General features: G+C 39.6%; 1 protein-coding gene across 1 annotated transcript in view; it reads right to left on the reverse strand.

Moving 5' to 3' along the window:
- KNDC1 (kinase non-catalytic C-lobe domain containing 1) overlaps positions 1-19233 on the reverse strand; it is a 145287-nt gene that overhangs the window by 54061 nt on the left and 71993 nt on the right. The window contains exons 8-10 of the mRNA XM_090058721.1: positions 12521-12635; positions 2752-2823; positions 2589-2650 (exon numbers count right to left, since the gene is read on the reverse strand). Of these exons, the coding sequence (XP_089914847.1) occupies positions 2589-2650; positions 2752-2823; positions 12521-12635 (249 nt within the window). The remainder of the gene's footprint in view (positions 1-2588; positions 2651-2751; positions 2824-12520; positions 12636-19233) is intronic.

A 19233-nucleotide genomic window follows, 5' to 3' on the forward strand; every position in this document is an offset into this window, starting at 1 on the left:
AGCTATTGAAATGGGAGTGACAGGGGGAAGGAAATGGGAATAATTCCTAAAAATATCACATTATCTGCAAGAGATCCCATTAAGGAGCCATTCCATCAGGAAATCCTACAGGTAAACAGGTACCCAGAGATTAAAGTGATGCGTATGTTGTATTAAATAGACACACAAAGTGATAGGGGCACATCTATTAGGAAAGGTAATATTATGCAATCAACATGGGCAACCTTTCATACAAAAGGTGGTGGAAATGGTAATTCCACCACCACAATGTGGAGGTGGATAGCTACCCTAGATTTTTTCATTTTCCCTGTCCCTCCTCAACTTCTTGTACACAAACATGCACACCTGGAAAAGAAAGATTTTTTATTTTAAATATTTGAAAGGAAAAAAATAAAAGAAGGAAGACTGGCAGGCCTTGGGATCCTGACTTTCCAGCTTCTTATGACATCTTCAGTTTCAGGTTTAGTTCAAACCACAGCTTGAGCCCTGAAGATTTTGAAAAGCCTCTTGCCCACACTAAAGCCACTCACTCAGTTAGAAAAGAATATTTGAGTCAATAAAAGAAAGAAAAAAAATGGTCTTTTTTTTTTCTTTCTTACAGCCAGGTTGACAAGTCAAAACTTGGCTTGAAGTAAAATTCAAAAGCAGTTTTTTCTTTTCTCATTGCAGGATATCAATTTCTTATGAACTGAGTGAAATTCTGAAAACTACTCAAATGTAGTATCTTGTGCACACAGATCCACTAAGAATTAGTCATATGTTAACTATTGGTAAAGAAAAAAATTGTAAGTTTGTGCTCCTCTGCACAGGACAGACACAAAAGAGTATGAATTTCGGTCTACGCCAACTTGCACACCTGACTAGTGAAGGGCAATGGATTTGCAAAGGTATCCATCAGAGCTGAAAATGATGTGCTACACCTGTTATTATTGAGTTTCAGAATAAATAGGAGTTTGTAGGGCTGAATTTAAAAAAATCTTGCTTCTAAACTAAACATATTTGTTGCAGAAACAGTTAAAACAAAAAAAGGTAACATGTTTTATCATTAACTACCGAATTTTGAAACACGTCTTCAGTGCCATTTCCACTGTAAAGTGACTTAAGAAATTAACTGATAGGAATCTATTAAGAATATATATATTTAATAGATACTCCAACATTTGGAGATTAGTAGAAGGAAGAAAAGGGGAAGAGTACTCTACAATTTTATATGCAACAGAAGGAAGGGGTAGGGGGTGTCCTGTGGTGTGCAAAAACCCGGGCTGAGCCTGGGAGATTTTTGTCCCTGTGAGGACACCAGAATGAAAGGACTGAGGGAATTATACTTTCAGGCCTGGGAAACAGGGCCCCTCTCAGAGACCTGGAATTTCGTAGCCAGGACTGGCTGGCCGTGGAGATCTGGTACAGAAGGTTGGCCATCGGAGATGGTTGGGGAACTGAAAACAAAAAAAGAAAGAAAAAACCCGCCGGGGGGTTGCAGCAGGGATCTCATTGGGGTGCTGGAACAGCGAGTGTGGAAGGCTGCAGGTGCTGAGCCACCAGTTGTGTGAGTGAGGGAAGCGAGCAGAGCCCAGAGGTGAGTCCTGGGTCTGATTAAAGGGGGGCCCAGAGGGGAGTGCAGCTGAGGGCAACAGGAGGGGGAGCCCCCTGAAGCAAGCACTAAACTTGAACATTAAGGAGGACTCTGGGAGCGAACAACCAGGAAAGTAGACCCACCAGCCCTGTCTGAGGGGTCTAAAGGGGTGTCATGGGGAGAAAGTTGTTTCTGTTACAGGAGGCCAAGCAAGGGTACCAGCTGGTATCAGGAGTAGAGCCCCAGGGCCATTGAGGGAGCTCCCATCGCTCCCACCTGATTACACTTGCCTGAACTAAAGTGATTTCAAGACCACAGTGGTCAACTGAAAGGCTGTTATTCTGGGTGTCTACCACAGATCCACTGGGACTGTAGCATTTTACGCAAAGATGGGATGTCCCCTTTTTGTTTCTTTTGGGTTTTGGACGCACAGGTTGCCTTACTATATGGGGAATAGACCTACTGTTGCTCTACCAGGGGTGTGATCACCTACCTATATGAGTATATGTGTTGTTACAAAGTTACATATTTATAAGCATTGATGTTCATTATCACTATTCCTTAAATTAACTGAGTTATGAATTCAACCTTAGAATAGATAGTGGTGTATGTATACAAATATATATGTGCGTACGTAAACATCTGAATATATATTTGTACATATCTATACAGAATGTAAATAATAAATATTGTAAATAGCTACCTGTTCTGTCAGAGTGCTGTTACTGGAGGTATCCCCATACCAGGATGCTGAGATTTCTCGTTAACCTAAAGGAACCCAAAAGGATGGGTCTAGCTGGTGTCCTCGGGTTCTACAAATTGCCACCAGCAGCAGTTAGTGCCCCATGGAGGGGTATTACATATACATGCCACCACCATGCCCCAAACATTTGATACTTTAGTCCTTGAATGTTGGAATATTTAGCCTCAATAAAAAGAAGAGGTTACACAACTCTTATATATAGAAGATATATAGCTACACACATGCAAGATACCTCGCATCCTGTGGCATTACCTTCTCAGTAACAATATCCTCTTCATCAATTTCAGGAGCCAAATAAAATGTGTCATAAGATCCTAAGAAAAGAAGAAAAAGCAAAACCAAGAAATAACATATATGCTGTCCTTCCAGCTGCAAAAACAGAAAGGAAATAAAAATATGCTCTTAATCAATTTACCTTCATCTTTTGGAGGTGCAAAAAGAATGTTTCCATGGCAGTCAATAAGAACCGAGTCCAAACATAAACACGCTGTGAAACAGCAAGAGAACCATAATTATAACAAAGCATTCCCTTTGAATAATAGTTGTATTTACTGGTGTGGCAAATAATTATTAAATACTGTTCAAAAAAATTAAATAGTGGCACTCATACATGATAGGACAGATAAAGTTTTTGTGCAAACAATTAAATAAAACTAAGTTTGTGACACAAACCAGGTAATAAAGTAAAGTAGTTAAAAACTACTCCAAGATGTAATGCCAAGGGTTTCAATTGCTGCAGAATAAAATTGAGTGTGCAAGGGGCTGAACAAAATGCTGTAAAATAGAGGTGCACCAATATATTAGTGGCATATCAGATTGGCACTGATAAAAGGAAAAATAACATTAATGGCTATTGGCTTTTTTGGGCCAGTGTAGCTAACAAAGTACCAATAAATGGAATGTGCCTTCTGGCTGGGGCCCTGGGTGCTACGTGCATGCACACAGTTGCAGCATGCACATGGCCAGGAATGCAGCCAGTGTGGAGAGCAGCGCCCTGCAGGTAAGTCTGTGGAGGGGAAGGGAAGGGGCACAGGCAGGCACAAATTGAGGCCCCCACAGTGAGGGAGAGAGTGGGACTGGGGCAGAGGCTGGGAGTGCTGCCCAGCCAGGGTGATAAACAGAACCCAGGACTGGGGTGGGCAGTAGGACAGAGCCATGGGCAGCTTGTCCAGGGAGCATGGGGGGAGCAGCTCCCTGCAACTGCATGCACCCCCAGGGGCTATATGGGGGGCATGTGCCCCCCAGATTTGTGTATGAGGTGAGGGCAGATGGGGGCTGCTTGCTGTGGACTCGAGGTTCTCCATTCTGCTGCCTTTGCCCCAGGAGCCCCATGCTGGCTATGCATCCCCTGCCAACCCAACAGCAGTGGAAGCATCAAGGTGTGCCTCTCACTGCCAGCTGGACAAGAGCTGCATGGCCAATGTGGGGCTCCCAGGGAAAAGGCAGCAGGGTGGAGAGCCCCGAACCTTTAACTGGCAGCTTGCATTTGCCCTTGCCTTGCTCAGCTCTCGAATTGTCCCTGTGCTTACATATGATGGTGGCAGTGCTTAAACAAAAGTTTATTTGAAAGCTTTAGTTCAAGTGCCAATACCACCATTTTTAAATGGGATGCTGAACTCCTGGATGAGCTGCCCACAGCTCCATCCCACTCCCCACCCCAGCCCTAGGATCCCATTCACAACCCTGGCTGGGCAGTGCCCCCAGGGCTAGCCCCTGCCCCAACCCATCCTTCCCTCACTGTGGGGGCCTTGATCTGCCCCCACATGCCCCTTCTCTCCCCCAAACCCTTTTGTTTCCACAGACTTACATGCAGGGTGCTGCTCTCTACGCTGCCTGGCTGCATTCCTATAAATCTGTTCTCAGATTGGTATCAGCTGATATGCCTGGTGAATATTTGGCTATTTGTATCAGGCAAGACGATCTTTATCAGTGCATTCCTACCGGAAAGGCAACTGTATGCATGTCTGGCAGCAAGCTTGATCCACAATTCCTTAGGGAATTTTAAGATTTAGAGCCAAGTCCTGCAAGTCCTCATGTTCATATAGCTTTATGCACATAAATAGGCTTAATGAAGACAAGTTTTTCCTACAGACATTTGTAGGATGAGACCCTTAGTCCTAATCTGATGAGAAAAAGTAAAGACTTCCAGGGGGTGGGAGGGGTAGCAGTCTGGTGCTCCTGGTGCAGCAAGCTTGCTCCTCAGCTGTAGCAGCCTGTTCCCTTGCTACTGCAGCAGCAGCAGCTGCTGCCACCAGAGGGTGGAGGGAGCTGGGGCTGGTAAGAATCCCCTCCCACCCCACACTGTCCAGGGCAGTACAGGAGCTTGCTATGCCTCTGGTTCAGTTTTATTGCTGCTGTTACTAGAAAAAAACCCTTTTGCTTAACTAGAAGAATTGCCCCATAAACACTGCTACAGGGCAGTGCAAGTGGTATCACTGGGCTTGTGCAATAGGCTGCAGTGGACCAATAAATGAGTGAAGGCAATTATACTGAATGTGCAACCAAATGTGCAAAATTGAAATTACAGGGGGAAAAAAATCCCAACTGTTTTCGGTAATTTATTTTAGTTACAGTAACCTCATGGATTAGTAGATATGAGACTTTCAGATGGAATAATTCAGACAGAAGTATTATTTGCAAACTTACATTTTTTTTCAATTTGCTTGTGCAATCTTACTGATTCATTGTGAATTATAATACAAAATTGTAGCACCATGTTGTTAAAGCCTTATTTAGTGCCTCTTATGGGTTTTTAGTTTTAACTTTAAAAATATGTAGGTCTTGAAGTGGGGGCCAGGGAACAGGCTGCACACACTAGTTTATCATAGTGGTCTAGATATATTTATGTGGGAACTCAGGTCCCGAACTATAAATTAATCTATATAGATATCAGGCACCCCAAAACACATCCCAAAGGCTGTCAGTGAGGGTCTTCCCATAGAAAAGCTTGTAAGATCTAGATTTTAGGGCTACTTATATATCAAGTACTCTTGCAAGTATGATCTTCAATTATAGTCAGTAACTCTGCACTGCATATTTTTTTTCAAACAGCAAAATAGTTTTCTTTCATAACAGTTCTGGACTAAGCCTGTTAAACAATGAAGCTACTGTAAATGGGTCTATATACACATTAAAAATAAATGTATTACTTCCCTACATAACAGTATATAATGGACAGTACAAGTACTATTAATTGTGTATTTTTCTAACATCACACTCTGCATGTGCCAAGCAAGATAAAAAGAATTCTATCTGAAACTCTCAGGTTGTAAATTTTTTTGATGATGTATTTTTCAATATGGCTTGTGATATGTACTTGGACTACTTCCTATTTTATAAAAGGGAAAAGGGGAAGTCTTTCCTAAAAAGGAATTTTATTAACAAAATTGTTCTTTTTAATGTGTCCGGATATGAACACTTAATGGCTTTGACCATCTCTGTCTCTAGATCTCCATTTTCCTATAATTAATCATCACACATCACCTAATCACTTGCATGCCTACATTGAAACAAAAAGGTCTTAAAATACATAACATTCAACTGAAAGAAAAATGAAAATAAATTAAATGATAATTTAAAAGGGTATGCTGGAAGAACTATTCAAAGATTATTAAAAATAGTCAGTTTTAAATATTTCTTCTACTACTTCTGAGAATCTTTAAGGCATTCTAGGGCAGAGACATACTCTTCAACACCAAAATCCCTCTCTATGAATTGGCAAAGAAACAGAAGGCTTTTAAATGTGAAGAACAAGATTTAGTTTAAGATCACACCCTGAAAGATGAACAAAGACTAAAAGATATTATAGAAGTTACCTCACTTCATTGGTTTGTGTGTCACAACCTTAATATCTAAACTGTTGATTTCATTTTTATAAGATAGCAAAGTACAGATCCCAAACCACAAATCTACTTTATTATCTTAAAGACTCATCTATTCTGGAAACACCATGAGTACAGACTGGCTAAGCATATTATATTAGGATACACTTGACTGTATCCAAAGTGTTTTGAAGTCTTTCCAAACGTAAGAACTATGTACTATAGTACTGAAATAATCTCTCTATAGCAGTACCGTTATTTAATGCTGTGAGGAAGAGTGACAGGGCTTGAAGGACACATAAACCTTCTATATTTATCCAAATCTAAGACTAGTTTCTCCACTTCCCCCATTCAACATGGATTCAAGTACAACGTAGACAGTTGCTGTGGTTCTGGCTTTGGCCCAGTCCAGAATCTGAGTCTGGGCCATAGCTTCTGCCCCTCCTCCTATTTGTCCCCTACCCTGCACCGCTCATTTCCAACCGTGTAAATGGAATTTTTAAATCAAGAAAAAGCAAAGGAGAGTGCGTGGAAGGAAGCCTCTGTTTTGTCTCAGAAAAAGCTTTTGCAGTTTATATTAGCATAATGATCATTTGATATTATCTTTAAATTTAGAACACTCATGAAATCCTCTCTCCACTTCAGTCTCTCTATTCCATCTTAGACCAAGAGCATAGAATAAAAGGACTTTAAAATGCCTGTTTCTGGGTGGATGAAGTTCTGTAACCTATAAAAGAATAGGTAAAGCTGCCCTCTGATCATATTCTTCTGGAATCTGGCATTATGAATGTACCATGGGCAGTGCCACAGCAAGGTTGAGATTTCAGTGAGGCAGATGTCAGAGATGTGGGGTGGATCATTTTCAATGCAAAATGTTCTGGAAAATTTTCCAGTGCTTTATTTTTCTGTCAGAAATTTTCTATTTCTAAAATTCATTGTCTCATAAGCTTCATTAGTAACAATGAATAAATTCCAATGCAATATTAGGCAAGTTTGGCTATTTCAAAGTTGTAATTAATGTTTTTCAGGTGATTATCCCTAGGAAGTGTGTGAGAGAGTATATATAATTGATTTATAAACAGGAGGATAAATACACTCACATACTTCAAACCAAAAATCAAGTCCTGAATTCACCTAATTGGCTGTGCAGGTCACATAAAAACCAAAGCTAAAGTTCTTATTTCATCTTAGCCTGCAAATGAGAACAAAACCAAAACTAAAACAGATTAATTTGTGTTTCACTTTCAGTTCAGCAAAACACTCAGAGCAGCGTTTCATTTCTTTTCTTGAGTTGGGAAAGTTGGAAGTGTTTGCATAAGATCTGTTAGTTTTTTAGTGCTTTTGGTTTGAAGTAGTCATCATAATGCCTAATCAGGAAAAAAAAAACCAACTAGTGTGGGGCATCATTACAGTGAATTTCAAGCCACTAAAGAAAGGAAGAAAGTTGTTAGACGTAAATATTGCGGGCAGGAGTATGCTAATAACGCAACAAAAATGAAGAAACATTTAATAACATGTAAAAACTGTCCTGAAAGAGTACAATCCATATACAGAAAGCTAACAACCAACTGGTGGAAGAACATCATCTGAGAAAAGTGTACTTCAGGAATCTTATGTAAGTAAACAAATGAATATATTAAACACCACATAGCAAAATAGCTTATCTAGCACCACTAGCATCTAAATAGTTTTAAAACATTGTAATTTTAAAAGTTATTAATGTAACTCTGGACTATTTTTTTAAATTTAAAATTGTTGTATCCTGCTTTTCTGCTTGCACTAAGAACCCAAAGTGGCTTAGACTTAACACTATATAATTTTTTAAATGACATAATAAATAGTTAACTATTTCAACCCAGAAGAGTAAGCTTAGTCCTCTGGCTGATTGCAGAGGCCAAACTATACTTCCTTTTTGCTCTGTAGTCCCAGGGCAACTGAGCAGCAAGTTGAGCAGCAGAGTGTTCTTTTTGGCAGAGAGGGTGGTAGGAAGCTCCCTTCTGCTGCTTCTCCTTCTGATAGATGAGGCCAAACTAGGATAGGCTAAAATAAAAACATTTTCCTCCTTTTGTTGCAGGAACTTGGTAGCTCAAGTGAAATATCAGATTTGCAAAAAATGGAGAATGAAAATGTTTAGCTGCCAGGTCTGGGGGAAGAAGCAGCAGGATCCTCACTTTCAAGATCACTGTCACCAAATATGTGATCCACCATGAGTAGTAGGCCTGTGTAAATAGGGAAGTATTCAATTCAGATTCGGCCAATTCAGAGAACAGTGATTTGAATTGGAGGTTCGGATCAGAGTCAGAAACAATTCTTCCAAATCAGCTTTGAAAGATTCGGCCGGGATTCGGAGAGATTCAGTGATTCGGCCATAAACTATAAATGGGGAATAGCTGAATTACCTATAATTTTGTCACTGTTTGGCAGATTTGAATGAAAACAACAGAGATGGTAGCCCCTTCTGAGGGCATGAAGGCTGCCAAGTTTGAAGGAGGTAGGTGCAGGGGTTTCTGTGACACTACACCTCAAACTCCTGAAAGCAAAACGCGTAACATTTGTGACTTTGTGCATGTGTTAAGGCACAGCAGGATGAAAACAGCAGGGATGGTAGCCTGTAACAGGGGGCCTTCCCAGTGCTCAGGCAGAAACAGCTCACAAAAGGGACAGAAAGGCTGTAGACAGAGGATAATGTGCTGTTTCAACATCCCTCCCCCAGTGCACTGCGACTGAAAGGGGACTCAGGGAAAGATTACAGTCACTGACCAGCTACAGATGTCAGTCTTTCCTCCCCTGCTACCCCTCCCTATTATTAGTTTCTGTTTCCTGGCAAGACTGCCTTCTGAATCATTGAACCTCCAAATCTTTTTCCGAATGTTTCCGAGGGGTTTTTTGTCTCCTGATTCAATTCAGATTCAGTGATTCAGTCTCTGAATTGGGTCAAATCTTCTCTAAATCGAATCGGCAACTGAAGCTTCGCATGCCCCTAACGAGTAGCTGTTCAAGACAGTCAAGCTTTTTGTCAAGCTTTGTGGACAAAATGTCAAAAGAAGATAAAAAAAAAAAAAGCAAGTGAGACATTAGCTCAAGTTATATTTGTAAGTGATACACCTCTTTCCATAACTGAAAAAATCAATTATTGGAAGGAACGTCACAAACTAATTCGCCCATCATATAAGTTACCGTCACATTATCGCATATCACATTCTCTATTAGATAGACAGTATGACAGAGTTCAAACAATGGTTATTCAAAGGATTGGTCAAGCAGAATCCCTGACTCTGATGTCAGATCAGTGGGCTGATATACATAAATCCTTTATTGAACATTATGTTAGCAACAGCTGAACCAATATTCCTAAAAGCAACTGTTACCAAATCTTCTCATTATATAGGTGAATACATAGCCAAACTACTGAGCAAAGAGACTGAAAGTACAGGTCCCTCCAGGGCACAAGCCCTTGTAACTGATAATGTGAGTAACATGAAAGCTGTATGGCAAAAGTGAAAGGCAAAGTATCCGCATTTAATAGTATTTGGCCGTATTGCTCATGGGATGAATCTTCTGGCAAAGGACATGGTAAAGTGTGAATACAATGATGACAATATTGGCAAACTGCAAAGCAATTGTGAAGGTATTCCACAATCATCATGTTTCTAATCAGACTTTGAAGAAATTATGGAAAGAGAAGCAGGGGAAGGAAAGTGCACTTTTATCGTCAGGAGACACTACATGGGGCTCGGCTACAAAGTGTCTACTAGGGTTGTGCGAAGCTTCGGTCAGAGATTTGGCCCAATTCAGTGGCCAAATCTCCAAATCTGAATCACATCAGAGGACCCTTTAATCTCTTAGAATCAAATCGGAACCCTTGAAATTGATTCAGAGAGATTTGGCAATTCAGACCTAGACACAGCTGTAAATATTGTTTCTACATACCTCTAGGTAGCAGGTGGCTCGTGAATGCTGCAATACACAGAGCATTCCCCACTGCACTGGCAGCAGACCTGGAAGTGGACCAGAAACACTTCCGGCCCACTTCCGAGTCCACCGGAGAGTGTGCTGGGGGTCCCCCCACGCCCCCCCGGCTCAGTGACGGGTGCCTCCTGGGTCCGGGGGGGGGGGCACCCAGGGTCACCCTGCATCCAAAGTACTTCTGGTCCACTTGGGGGTTTGCCGCTGAGCATGCAGGGCCACCCCCCGTGCTCCTGTGGGACGCTCCACCTGCCCCAGTATTGCAGCATTCATGAGCCACCCCCGGTACCTCAACATACGTAGAAAAAAAACATTTAAAGCTGTGTCTATGTCTGAACTGCTGATTCTCTGAATCAGCATTGAATCTTCAGATTCGACTGAATTGAATCAGGGACAGTGACTGGAATCAACGAATTGAATCACTGTCCCTGATTCGGGCCGAATCCAAATCCAAATCAAATAAGGCCCCTTTCACACACTCCTAGTGTTTACATAGTTTACTGTGCACAAATAACCGTTTGCAGTGTGCTTCAATAGATGACACAGTATGCCAGATTATTCCCGTGAACATTTGGAAGCAGAGTCTTGACAATGGTGTGTTCTGGGTTGAAGTTCAAGGAGCATTCAATTTGCTACTAACAGTTTTAATGGCAATTCAGAAACTTGAAGGTGATACACCAGGCCTTTCCAAGAGTATACACTAAGAATATTCCAGAGATTTTCAAACAACTGAATGAAAATTTAATTGAGCTTTTCACTTTTTCATCTCTACCCAAAAAAGAAGTAAAACAAATGTTTACTAACAGATCTGAGTTTTGCTCTCATCCAGTTCACCTGGCAGCAAGCTTTTTAGATCCTCAACACAGAGGACAACATTTATCAGAAGATGAATTATCTACGGCTCCTGATACAATTATGGAAGTAGCTAAGAATGTCCCCAACATTGACGAAATAGCCTTGACAACAGATATTGCTGAGTACCACACAAGAGAAAGAACTCTGGAGCAAAGACATCATTTGGTGGGCAGCAGAGAATACATCTCCTCTTACATGGTGGAAGGGATACTGTAACACTTGACTGTTGTCCAGGATTGCTCTAAGGAGCCAAAGTATTCCACCAACAGCAGCTTCTTGTGAATGGAATTGGAAGGCTTTCAGCTCAATCAAGACAAAAAAGAGGAGCAGACTAACAAATGAACACACCGCTAAGCTTGTTTCTATTTCAAAATCTCTTGCTGCTGGAGAATCAGTCAGAAGCACAATTAGTGAAGATGAAGTGTGATAAGTTACCCTTACCCACAGACTCATTGGTAAAACCATCCTTTAGCGAAAGAGAACATGGTTCAAGTAGTTCTGAATCAGATTTGCCTCAATCTGATTCTGAAATGGAACTAATAAGTCATGCAAGTGATTCTACAGCTAGTGACAGTGATACTGAAGGTGCCGCAATGACCTCAGCGGAAGAGAGTTAAACACTGTTGAAGCAGATGAGTGGACAACCACAGCATATCATGAACAGTTCTTTGGGTGTGCTAAAATTAGTGTGTCAACAGTTTTTAGTGCATTCCTTTTTTCCCCTTAAATTAAAACAAACAATGCAAGGGAAGTACATGCTACTGTGTATCGTCTTTACATTTTTAAAAGTATTCCAATAAAAATAATTTCTTTCCACATAAAGCTTTGAATTTGTTTGAATATAACATTTAACCACGTTAAGTGTGCTGTATTTAATTTTTTTTACTAATCAAATATTTCAATTCAAATACTTGTGGCTTTGGGGACATAAAATTAACATGGGGTTACTTTTTTAGTTTTGTTTACTAAATGTAAGTCAAATAAACATGCTAAAACAGATCACGCTCTATGTCGGGCATTGGAAAAATTTCCAGAAAATTTTCCTATTCAAAATTTTCTGGAAAACCCACATCTCTAGCAGCTATACATTAAAGGGGCCCCCAACACCAGGTGTCCCAAACAAATCCAGGATGGCAAGACAACAAGCAGAGGCTTAGAGCCTCTCTTTCCTCTGGCATGAAGGCTTCCTAACAGCAGATAATGGATTCTCACTCCTAACGTTTCTAAGCTGATTTATTCCATTTTTAGATATCAAGGATTAATTTACTCATACACCAAAGTCAGGAGGGGAGAAAAAAACCCACACACTTTCTTCCAATACTGTCTACATTATTGAAGCTTACATTCACAGCATAAAAATTTAACGTTAACCACAGTCATTTATAATTTCAGGATTCATTTGAATTACAGAAGAAACATAATTTATGTATTTATTCACACAGAGCAAAAAAACCCATCATATAGAGATTCATCAGCAATCTAAGTAAAACATTAAGCAGTTAATACACATTTATAGTCTAAAGAAACAGTAAAAGACACTACCTGGGTAATCAGTACAAGTCTGCAGTGCAAGCAAGCATTCATGGCATAATGCCCAGAGTTCATAGTCTTTCAATGGCTTACCATGCCAAGACAAAAGTAGTTTCAGAGACAGCCACTGAAAATAAAATGTGAGGGAGGGAGAAAAGTTATAACAACAATATTTCTAAAATTAAAATGCTTATAAAACACACTTACCAAAAAGTAACCTAAATTAAATGCAAACTTTCACAAAGCATTGGGAGGTGTTTTATTCCAACTACTGTTAATAAGTATTGTTATTTTTCCTTTAAAAAAAATCTTTGCTCTAATAATGTATGAATGAGTTTCAAGTTGTGAAGTGTATAATAAAAATTGCAATTCAAATTCAATTTCAAAAGGGTGAAATTTTGTCTGGAGACGTAAAACTGTTTGATATTTTCTTGGCTGATCACAACAGAAAGATTCTTTACAGCACATCAGTGATAACGAATCATTAGAAACACCATCTAAGCTGTGCAGTTTTGGAAGGAAACAAATCCCGCTTTACCTTGACAGTTACATTATAGGTCTTACCTTAAGACAGCATGAAAATCTCTTCTTCTGTGAAAGAAGTTAAGCAACATTGACAGAAGAAATGTCAGTATTATTTTTAAGCAAAAGTGCATTTTTTAGCTGACAAGTTGACCTACAAAAATGGCATTAGTTGCTCATTGAAATAAGTTTTTTACACCTGGTCCATTATTTTAGTACAAATAAGATATTGTACTGAAGCAATATAATAGATATTTACTCTTCCTTTGTAAGTATTACTATTTCCCAGGGTATTAGGTATGAGTATTTGTTTTATATAATGAATTGACATTGTTGGTGCTTTGCAATTTTAGACATTTTGTGCAACAGAATGTTGCTTGGGAAGTGATACAAGACATGTTAAACAGAGCACTAACAGCAGTTGCTTGGGATTAACCTCATGAAAAGGTTATTAGTCAGTGTAATAAATTCTAGACATGGAAAATATTGCTTACCACTTGTATGCTCTTTGGCATATACTAACTCTAATTTAATAGGTGCTTTCTGCAGCAAAAATAACCTCTGCATGCTTTGCCAGAGCTAAGGTTTTGAGTTTCCTCAGATATGATAGCAGTATATCACCACCTCCTTACAAAAATAAATAAATATATTCTTGTACTCACATCTACTGCAGCCAATTGTTCATAATATATGCCATGACAGCATACCTTGATGAGCTATAAACTGGCTTTTCATCACTATAATGCAATTACAATAGTATGATGGAAGTTGCACTTTAAAAGTGTTCTTATGAGAATCAGCAGCAAAACCCCACTGCCTTAGGGAAAGATAAGTGAAAGCCACATTAATCTCATACCTGGAATCTTAGTGGCAGTCTGACATTGACCATGAGGTAGCTGTCAAGTTTGGTAAATACACTGGCCTAACAATTTTTTAACATATGAATAAAAGGTGAACCAGTAAGTTTTATTTTTAACTGTTATGTTTTTGCAGCCTGTCTTTACCATGTGAAAATATATCCCATTTTTTTCTTCATTACATAATCAGGGTAGCATGATTAAAAAACAAACAAACAACCCACATCTAACTAACTACAGGGAGAGATGGGTCCAAACTTGAGTGCAGAACCTAATACTGTTGAAGTACATAGCCTCTAGAGAAAGAGAGATAAGAAAAGAGATGCACTTATCCAAAGTACATAAATACCTATGTTTAATATAATGGGAACAAATCAATGTTCATTAAGTGCCCACTGCTACAGCACAGCTCTCCTGAAACTGACCATCTCCCCTCAGTTTCAAGGGGCGTGTTTACATGTGCACTTTAATGTGCATTAATCTATTTTAATGCATATTAAAGCATCACAAAAATCATGTGCATTGAAATAGGCTAATGCTCCTTTTTCTAGTACCTCACAATGGAGGTACTAAATTTAATGTGCATTAGCAAAAGTTCCTTAATGAACATGTAAATGTGCCTAAGGCTTCTAACAGAAGCCTGCAGATCAACTGCCCAACCCTTTGATGATGCAAAGGGATTGCGTGTTTTGGGTCTGCTAATATGAAAACCCGGACAACTACGCTGGTGATTCTCAACTGAGATCCAAAAAGGCACCAAAGGGTGCCTGGAGATCTTTTCAAGGGTGCTGCAAGGTTTCACAAAACGTTAGCATGGTTACATGTGCAAACATGATTAACAAGATAACCCCAGATATTTCAAATAGGAAATCTGTGTTAAAAACATTGACCTGCTGTGGTTTTCTGAGTTCTTTACAACAGAAAAAAAACCTCTTATTTTTCCATAGTCAAAAATGACTGAAAACAGATGTGTCAATTCTAACAACAGGCATCTCAAGTCTAAAAAAGGTTGAGAACCACTGCTGTACGCAATGTTGCTTCTATAAACACCAGCACGGCTGTGCTAGTAGTAGCCCCAAAACTGGTTAGGAGCTTTGAAAATGTAGGAAGATAATGGGTTAGGGAGCTACTACCACCAGGGCACTGACAGTGCTCTGGACTTATGGAATAATGTTTAGAGCTCCCTCAGTGCTGTGGTATTAAGCGGCTGGGAACATGACTAGCTTCCCCCATTTTCAAAATTTCAACATCAGCCCTTCTACAGCTGCTTCTCTTCACATATTTCTAGTGCAAGTGAAAAGGAGTACAAGTCAGTCAGTGAGAATGAAATCTGCCGCATATGAACCAATATGCAGAAAACCAAACGCTGTTACAATGTAAGCAACAGACAACAAATTGGCGCTCAACCATCTGGTGCCATGTGCTGGATGAGCAGCCTGGTGCCAGTCTGCAGGCCAGATCCTGTGGATGTGGTCAGCACATGGGGTTAGTCTGCAGGTATGATCCAGTGTGGCAGCCTGGCTGGGCCCCACATGCCAGATCTGGCCATGAAGCGACCCCACACCTCAGATCCAGCCACAGCCTAACCCAAAGATCTTGCATACAGGGCTGTCACATGGCCTGTGGGGCTCCCCAGAAATCTGGAAATTTGGATGTGGGAGAAATTACTGCAGCATTAATTGCTCCCAGAGCTGCAGCAATTAATGCTGTCACCTTTTCTGTGGCCATATTTACAGAGCTCTGGGGAGTCCCCTGGACCAGATGACATGGCCCCACAGATTAGATTTGGCCCACACTGCAGAAGTTTCCTAAGAGAACAGTTCCCAATTTTTTCTAGGCACAACCACATGGAGTCATGATTGAGTATGGCTGTATGCCACTGTACATAAGCCTGCAACTATCAGTGAGTAGAACTTACCAATGTCTCAGCCTTTCTACAGTAACTGTCTGTGTCCACTCTACCACACTGTGACAACTAAACCAGGGCAGCTTACGCCTAAATGAGGAAGCGTTTAGTTGCCCAGGATTAGCTTTCACTTACCATTGGGTAACTACAGGCATGGGACAGTTACTGGGAAACAGGTGAAACAGTGAAGCCTTGCACCCTGTTAATTAAGAAGGCACAGAGTATTTGTAGACTCCAAGGAATCAAGCATTGCAATCCCTGTCTTGGGAACTGCTTCTCTAGAGGCTCTCACAGCTGTTGCACAGACAGCTGATACTGCCTTTCCTCTTTTTGACTCCTCCGACTGCTTCTTCTGCTCCATATATCAAGTGCCTTTCAGCTCAGAAGCAGCTAAGGAACAACCAGCAAAGGGAAAAGAAAAAAAATGGCCCAGCCCACCTATATGTGTCTGCTGCATTAGGATCTACCTTAAGGGCTGCAACAATGTGGGAAAATGCATGTTAGCCACATTCTGGGAAAACAGAGACACTTGATTTTCTCATTATCTTCAAGGTATATGCTGCATTACCTCCGAGGTATATACTGTATGATGGGAGGGAGGAAAGCAAGGACTTTTAAATACAGCAGGAAGAGAAAGATAATATAAGGGTAGCAAAGGGGAAAAAAAGCTTACCACAGGGGAGAAAGCAAGTGGCAATGGCAGACAACAGAACAGGGGACGAAAAGGAGCCAAGAATCATAGGGATTGGAAAAGCTGTCTCAGAGAAAAGGAAAGACAAAAGCGTAATTAAAAGTACATTATAGGCAAGAAGTACTTTCAATTGCAGCAGTTAAGCACAGGAAAAGAATGGATAAACAATGAGGGCTGGAGGACAGAAAAAGAAAAGATGCAGGCAAGTTACAAGTTAGTGAATGTTATTTAATCTGTATTGTAAGCTTATTGCATTTCTTTGCCAAATGTCCCAGAGAAAGGGATGTACAAGTACAGGAGTTATAACCTTCATTGCTATTTTGCTTTGAGGGGAAGTGCGGGGGCGGCTATGCAATATTTAAAAACTATCCATGTCAAAGTTACTCATGCTCCTGGATTATTAAGATACTTGAAGAGGTGGTTTCCCACTCAGTGGAATGCTCCAAATATCATGCATGTCTATATTAACATTATGGAGAAGAAAAATAGGAAAGAGGGGAAAACCCTCAAAAATCTGCTTAATTCTCCCTGCTCTTCATGTAAATTATTTAATATCTGATATTTGCATATCAGAACACACAATATGCTTCCTAGAGTAAATTAATTCCACTGAGACTTAAAAGTTTGGGAACTAGCATCTTCCTTCCCTCCTGAGTAAGAATATGCAAGCATATGTATATGTTAAATTCCACGCTTAAATTTCACTTAACTCACACTGAATATGTTTGTGTTTTGGTGAACAGATGCTCAAATGAGGAATAAAAAAGACTTGTATCGCATCCTTTTACACATATCACTCTGAAATAAGGAGTTTGCCATTACCTATTCTAATTTTCCTATATTTCAAAATCTTGGCAATCTGACTGAAAGCATTACAGATTCAAACAGCCAGTAGTACTTAAGAAAAGTTTTAAGTCTATGACCTTTCTAAAAAATACTCATGAGAATTTCAGCAAAGCAAATCCAAAAGAGTTATATTCAGTGTGTATACAAACTCATACTATACTGTGCAACATTGTACATTACTCTGATCACTTTGATACTGGACCATTAAATATTTACGTCTTAAGTCTGAACAAAATTTTCATTTTCTCTATACAGGCAACCCCCACTTAGTGCTCTTAATTGGTCCCTGAAAAATTGGGTGTTAAGCAAAACAAGCATTAAGCGAAACTAAAAGTCTTTGACAACCCAAGATGGTGACCGCAAGTGTTTTTAATGACCCAAGCAAGCATTATAACAAAACTTGCTCAGCACCAAGTGGAATCAGGTATCAATTTCAAATGAGTGTTATAGAGAAATAGTGCTAAGCGAAATAGCATTAAGCAGGGGTTGCCTGTTTTAGATTCTTATATTTTTCTCAAACTATATCTCAGGTTTCTAAAACTTATCTTTGTGTGTTAAAAATGAATTACGGTTCAGTTTTCAGTAAAAGTATTCTACATTACAGTGGAAATATGAAAGCCACAGTTTCATAACTACAATTGCATATTAAATGACTTTTTCTTGCTTTATTACTTCTCTCTCTTGATGAGAGAGTAATCTTGGTAAGGAACTAAAGAAAAAATGTTTAGTAAGTTTTATTAGCTGTAGATAACAGCATTACACACACAAACATTGTAGGGTAATGATTATTGGAAGTGTGCCAAGGATAGTAATATATGACTACATACTGGCATCTTTTAAATAGCCATAATAAGGCAATAAAATAAAACATTATCCCTATTTTAGATGTCACTACTCTGGGAATAGACAATTTTTCTTACCTGCAAATAGTATTTCTAATAGTCAATGCCATTCTCTAGCTAGATGGGTTTTCACGTCTGTCACACTTGACTAGATATGGTGTAACCAACAGAAAAATGTTTAAGTGCCCTCACAGTTCCTGTTAGTCTCTCTCATACTTTCGCCTTAGCAGTTGCAGAACAGAGAAATATTACAAGCTTAGAAATGAGACACACCTGATTGGAATGAAATTGGTTAGAGAAATAAAAGATCCCCACTCAAGCTTGAAGTGAAAAATGTTTATTTATGGCATGCAAAATTATAAAAATTACTAAGAGTGCCCTCACAAGGTACATTGCAGAACCAGGACAGAAGCAAGCAAGTATTTTTAGTAATGCCAATTGGCAGTAAAGCACACAATATTATGAAACAGCTTTGGGCATTACACAAATAGATATTGTCCACTGGAGAAATATTATTGACAGGTAAGAAAAACTGCCTATTCTCCAGAGTGGACAAGGTTAATCTCTACCTAGATGGGACTTGTATGGTATCCCCTCAAAGCAGTAAGGAATATTTGGAGGACAGAGCCTAGTAACTGTACTATTGGAAACTACATTTGCAGGCATATACTTATCTTTCGTATAATGTCTGGTAAACAGCAGCTTTTTGGGATTTGTCTAGAAATGCATTACCCATTCAGCCCAAAAGGTGGAAAGTACATTCAGATGGACTTCACATCTTCTTTGTACCCATGCTGTAAATGAGCAAATTCTTAGGTCTTGTGTTCAGACTAAGTATAACAGACACCTTGTTGGAAGATGGGCATAAGAACCAACTCTGAAGGGGGAAGAAAAAAGGGTTTTGGCATTTAGGCATGAAGGATGCTTATACTTAAGATCACTTTGGATTAAAATTAAAAAAAAAATGAAGTGGAGGGCTTTATAGATAAAGGCTGCCTTGTTTCAAAAACCTCAAGGCACAAAAACTACCTCTGCTGCTACACATAATTATTCACTTTTAA

This window comes from Crocodylus siamensis, chromosome 7 (genome assembly GCF_052110815.1).
Source record: "Crocodylus siamensis isolate JL-2025a chromosome 7, ASM5211081v1, whole genome shotgun sequence".
Classification (NCBI taxonomy): domain Eukaryota; kingdom Metazoa; phylum Chordata; order Crocodylia; family Crocodylidae; genus Crocodylus; species Crocodylus siamensis.